General features: G+C 48.1%; 1 protein-coding gene across 2 annotated transcripts in view; it reads left to right on the top strand.

Moving 5' to 3' along the window:
- The first annotated feature begins 1258 nt into the window (after window positions 1-1258).
- Window positions 1259-6000, top strand: part of ACER3 (alkaline ceramidase 3) — a 151393-nt gene continuing 146651 nt past the window's right edge. Inside the window, exon 1 of one of the 2 annotated variants that reach the window (XM_038568543.1) lies at window positions 1259-1438. In XM_038568543.1, the coding sequence (XP_038424471.1) occupies window positions 1336-1438 (103 nt within the window). In that variant the 5' untranslated portion in view covers window positions 1259-1335. The remainder of the gene's footprint in view (window positions 1439-6000) is intronic. The other variant, XM_038568544.1, reaches the window with a different exon arrangement.

The raw sequence follows: 6000 nt of genomic DNA, 5'->3' as shown, positions 1-6000 counted from the left end.
TTCCTAGGTTCTGCACCCTACAAGTAAAGCTTTTGCATCTGTTATCTGCTGGGGTCACTTTGCAGAGAAGCTGTGGGCACATCTCCCCTTGATTTCTCTTTTACCTGTGATTGCGCCTTATCCCACTAGTTCTTTTAGAAAATAGCAATTGTATCACACTTAACTATAATCTTCATTTCAAAGTGAACAGTCAGGCAGAGAATGGACAGCAAGCTTTCTCATCAGGATGTATCACTGGAGGGTATGAACAAAGGGCAAGGGAGCTCTTGGGGGTGACAGGAAGTGCTTCAGGAAGCTGGATTTTAAAGGGCCAGTGGGAGTTAGCCAAATAGAGAAGAGAGGAAGGCAGTCCCAGATGAACAGCAGGGGCAAAGGCTGAGATGGGAATGGACCCAGCACATTCCGAACTAGGGAAGAGTTTGTGTAGCTGAACACGAGGGGCGGGAGCAGCTGCATTCGTGTTTTTAAAAGACTCATCTGGCAGCGTTGTGTAGTATCGGGGTCATAAGGCTGGAGGTAGGGGAGGCTGTTGGTTGCCTGGAGAGCAGGGCAAAATACAGGTAGACCCTGGAAACCTCTGGGCTTGGAAGCCCAGCCTCAAGCAGCTGTTTTAGTGCTTTGACTTCATTCTTTCATAGGATCTTAACGCCCCCGCCCTCCCCTTCTTCTTCTTCTTTTTTCTTTTCCCTCCAGGGTCGTTGCCCTTTCCCCTTGTCCCCAAGAGACAGTTACCTATACCTTTATCGGAAAATCACTGTTTATTTCCTAGGGGTCCCGGGGGCTGGGAGAGTTCTGTTTCGGGGCTCCGTTCGGGGCCTGCCGTCAAAGAAGGAGACACCGAGGTGCAGCTCTGCACAGGTTTTATCAGGCCAGGGCTTGTGGAAAGCTCCCACCCACCCGCCCTAGTGAAATCAACCCCCACACACATACACACAAATAGAGGCTCAGACGCTCCAGAGGCCGAGAGCTGCATGAGGATTATCGGGCACCGCGAACCTGCAGCCAGGGGCGTGTGTGTGCGGGACAGGTGGGCCCGGGAGCACCGCCCGGGCGGCCGCCGCACGGCCCTTCCGCGGGCGGCAGGGGCCCAGGGAAACCCTAGCGCCCTCGGGGTGGGCGGGGCCCCGGCCGGCGCGGTGGGCGGGGCCTCCCCGCCGGGCACTGCCGCTGACGGCGGCGGCCCCGCCCCCCGGAGGGCGAGCGGGCGGGGCGTGCGCTGAGCGCGCGAGCAGGGCCCGAGCCGGCCTGGGAGCCTGCCGAGCCGAGCGCAGCGGGCGGAGGAGCGCTTGGGCGGCGGCGGCGGCGGCTGAGGCGGCTGAGGCGGCGGCGTGCGCGATGGCTCCCGCCGCGGACCGCGAGGGCTACTGGGGTCCTACGACGTCCACACTGGACTGGTGCGAGGAGAACTACGCGGTGACCTGGTACATCGCCGAGTTCTGTGAGTGCGGGCGCCAGCGCCCGGGCCTGAGGCGGGAGGCGGGAGGCGGGAGGCTGGGAGGGAGGGCGCCAGGGCGAGGGGAGACGCCGCGGGAGGGAGGCGGAGGGCGGACCTGGCCGCCGGGGAGGCCCCAGGCCCGGCCGGGGAGGCGGAGGGCGCCGCGCTGCCCGGATGGGGAATCCGGTACGGCGGGTGAGGCGCGCCGGGGTCCGGGCGGCTTGGGGGCAGCGGAAGGGCGGTGGGGAGCCCCCGCCGGACCCCCGCGGAGGCCTGAGGAGGCGGGGCTGGGTGGGGATTCCTGTCGGGGGCGGCCCGAGGGCTGGCTGGGAGGGAGAGAGGCTCTGCTCGTCAGGATGGGGCCCCGACACCTGCTCCTGCTGCGGCTGCCGCCGCCTTCGGCCTAAGGGCACGGGGCGAGGGGCAGGTCCTAGCCTGGTTTGACCCCACACGCCAAGACTCCCAGGCCTTCCCCTTCCCAAGCTCTGTCCTCGTCGGTCCTCTTGGGTCACCGCTAGGGAAGGTGCCAGGCTCACGAGAGACCCCGAGACCCAAGTGCCTTCGCCACCCTGCCTCCTAAGGGTTAGGGTTCATCCGAGGACACTACTGACTACACCTCCTGAGGACTTGGGGAGCGTGTCTCTTCAGCTGCTGCCCCTGACGGGCCCCAGTTGCCCCCCGGGTGGGAGTGTGTGTGTGTGTGTGTGTGTGCGCGTGTTTTCACACCAGGTCTTATTCCTCGAGGCTAGGGAAGCACAGGGAAAACCTGTCACTTCCTTTTATGCAGTTTACTTTGGTTAAGTTTTGAGAGCACAGTGTTCGATCCTTCTTCAGGTACGTACCTGCTTCTGGCCAAGTACAGAACAACTATATTTATATATAAATATAAATACATTTTTTGGGCTCGCTCTTTCCTTCCTTCCTTCCTTCCTTCCTTCCTTCCTTCCTTCCTTCCTTCCTTCCTTCCTTCCTTCCTTCCTTCCTTCCTTTTTTTTTTTTTTTCGGCTATTTCTTTTAATTGGATCCACTTTCTCAACACATGAAGCAGCTCTTCACTAACCTTCCCATGGCTGGGTCCTTTCCCCAGGCATTTGTTTGGCTTTGTAGGAAAGAGGCAAGAGTGTCATGCCAGCTGATCCTACTCTACTCTTCACAGTAATTGGCTAAATTAAAAAACAACAGTAACAACAAAAGCCAACTCTTTGTACTGTTCAAGACTTTAAATCATGATTTAGGCTGAGAGTCACTTATCCTGAACTACTAGTTTAAAGTAATAATTTTTAAGTAATGATGGAAGTATATGGACACAGGGATTATTTGTAGAGTAATTACTTGGCAGCCCAAATGTTGGCAAGGAAGCGCTTTATCAATTTGTTGTTAGATCATGTTGGCAAACCCATACCTAGTGCAGAGAAGGTCCCTGAGAGGAAAGGACCATGCTTTCTGACCTGGGAGTGTGTAGCATGAAAAAGAGAAACTCAGGTCTTCAAATATTGGATAGGCTGTCCTATAGAGCAGCTAGACTTTCTATATTTTTGGAATGTGGAATTAGAGTGTATGAATGGATACTAACTGTAAGGGGAGAGATTTTTACATCAACATGCAGAGACCTAAACTAAAGAATCATGGAATGGATTGAGGAGAGGTGGAGGTCACAAAGTGTTGAAACTTTGAGTTGAGACTTTGCTCAACTAACTCACATGAATATATTATAGGGAATTAATGTTTAGTGAAGAAAAGAGATTGGCTTTAGTTGGCCCTTAGGTCCTTTGCATATTTATGGGTGGATATAGGTAATAATGGCTCTTAGTTTAGAACCAAGGATTAGAATCAGGAGAAAACTGACAGTTAAGTCATGTGAGCTATGAGAGTGCAAGATACTACTGTTCTGCCAGATAGCTCTGAGAAATGGGAAATGGCTTTTGGTCTTACCGTTCTCAGAGGAGGAAACTGAGCAGACTGCAGGGAGGGTTTTGACATAGGAATCAGGGGCTGCAAAAAGAGGGTAAGTGAATGTTGGTTGCCCCTTGCACATGTACCTTGGGAGAAAATTATCTGGAGGAAATTGAGGTCCAGTCTTACCCAGGAGGAAGTGGGTATTTATCATATTTTGGAGTAAGAGAATTTGATCTTTGAAAAATATGCTGGTTAATAATGATTTTGAAAATGCAGTTTTATCATTGTTATATTATTTATACTAATGATAGAAATATTAAAGATAATGGAATAATAGCCATATCTTAGTGTTCACTGTGTACCATACTTTGCTAAGCACTTCATCTATCTTTTCTCTTTCATTCTTTTTTTTTTCTTTTAAAGATTTGTTTATTATTCTAGAGAGAGTACTTGAGAGAGAGTGGAGAGTGGGGCAAAGGGAGAGAGAGAGAGAGAGAGAGAATCTTAAGCAGACTCCCTGCTGAGCTCAGAGCCTGGCCAGTTGTGGGGTGGGGTTGGGGGGGTAGGGGATGATTCAATCCCAGATGCTGAGATCATGACCTGAGCTGAAATGCCCCAACCAACTGAGCATTTTTGATTTTTATGTAAGGTTGCAAAAAGTGGTGTAAAGATAGTAGTATTCAAGTTGAGGTCTGATTCTAAAGCTACTATATGCCATATTCTTTACACTTTCATTGTTAAATATTTCAGAATCCTATCTTTTTTTTTTTTTAGTTGTTGAATCCTATCTTTTACCACTAGGCTGTGTGTATTTTGAATAGTAAAAAGATGAGTTTCCAGAATTGCATGTTTAAATTTTTTTTTTAAAGATTTATTTATTTATTCATGATAGACAGAGAGAGAGAGAGAGAGAGAGAGAGGCAGAGAAAGAAGCAGGCTCCATGTCGGGAGCCTGATGCGGGACTCGATCCCAGGACTCCAGGATTGCACCCTGGGCCAAAGGCAGGCGCTAAACTGCTGAGCCACCGAGGGATCCCCCAGAATTGCATGTTTAGATGTGGCAGCAGTTCTGAGTCACTGAAATACCTGAAAATCTGTGTCTTAGTATCATCCAAGATGAGTTCAAATTCTCCTCCTCCTCCTCTTCCCCCACTTCCTCCTCCTCCTCCCTCTTCTTCATTTCAAAATTCCTTTTTTGTTTGAGCAGATTGTAAGGGGGGGGTAGTTTTTCTTTTTAATGGTCAAAAAATATGTTCGTTCCTTGGTGTGCCAGAAGTTATAGGTACAGGCAGTCCTCTTTATAGTAGTGACTATGCAAGTTAAAACCTGGCAAAGTAGTCTTAATGATCAGTGGGAAAGGTTATGATTGTTTTGTTACCTTTAACATTTTTTGTCAAACACTATAAACCCTCTTATTGTTGGTTATAAATCTATAGAGAAATGAAAAAAATAGCAAAACTAATATTTAGTACACTGTAATTTACTTTTTTTTTTTTTATTTTATTTATTTGAGAGGGAGTGAGAGAGAGAGAAAGAGCACACAATTGGGAAGGGCAGAAGGAGAAGGAGAAGCAGACTCCCTGCTGAGCAGGGAGCCTGATGTAGGGCTCCATCCTGTCACTCCAGGATCATGACCTGAGCTGAAGGCAGATGCTTAACTGGATGAGCCACCCAGGTACCCTAGTAGACTATAATTTAAGACATTAAAAAAACATTGAGAATTAAAATGTGTTACTTCTTTGTAAAAGAACTTATCAAGAATATATTGAACGGTGCTGGTCTTCTTGTCGTATAACTTATGATATGGAATGAGTAATTTTTCTATGCCTTGATGAATTGTCATATTCCTTCTAAGTTTGGTTCAGCTTCAACATTTTACTCTTTGCACTTTTTTTTTTTTAAAGGATTTTATTTATTCAGGAGAGACACAGAGAGAGGCAGAGACATAGGCAGAGGAGAAGCAGGCTCCCTGCAGAAAGCCTGATGCAGGACTCTATTCCAGGACCCCAGGATCACACCCTGAGCCAAACCAGACATTCAACCACTGGGCCACCCAGGCGTCCCTCTTCGCACTTTCAATATTGTGAAATATCTCTGAGAGTTCTTCTAATGCAGAATTTTTTGCTGGTGTCACTTCTTCTAGTCCATCTTCATCCTTTTCTCACAACCACTTTTTCATTTATGTTGATAAGTTTGCCTTGACTAAGTGTCCCTGGCTACATACCTAGAGTCTCTTGACAGCAATCAATATTGTCATTGTCAGCTATTGCTTTGGTAACTCTGTTTGATTGGAATTTCACTTCCAACATTATCACTTTTTATTTCTTTGCTACACTTTAATCATTATTGGCTATTTCCCTCTTTTGATTATTCATTTTGTAAAGTGTCACGTACATTCATTACCAGGAGATGCGATAACTCAGCTACACCCTGCTGTCTGTAAGTGAACTGAATAACAGATGTGCAGTGAATACTCACCAACAGTTTTTGCCTTGATTTTTTTTTTTTTTTAAGATTTTATTTACTTATTTATTTTTAGAGAGAGAGTGTGTGCATGGAGAGGGGCTTAGGGAAGGGGAGAGAGAGAATCTCAAGCAGACTTCCTGCTGAGCGTGGAGTGCATCAAGGGACTCAGTCTCATGTGGAGATCATGATATGAGCTGAAATCA

This window comes from Canis lupus, chromosome 21, assembly GCF_011100685.1.
Source record: "Canis lupus familiaris isolate Mischka breed German Shepherd chromosome 21, alternate assembly UU_Cfam_GSD_1.0, whole genome shotgun sequence".
NCBI classification, from domain to species: Eukaryota; Metazoa; Chordata; class Mammalia; order Carnivora; family Canidae; genus Canis; species Canis lupus.
The sequence above is the reverse complement of the archived record's forward strand: the minus strand, read 5'-3'. Positions and strand labels throughout refer to the sequence as shown.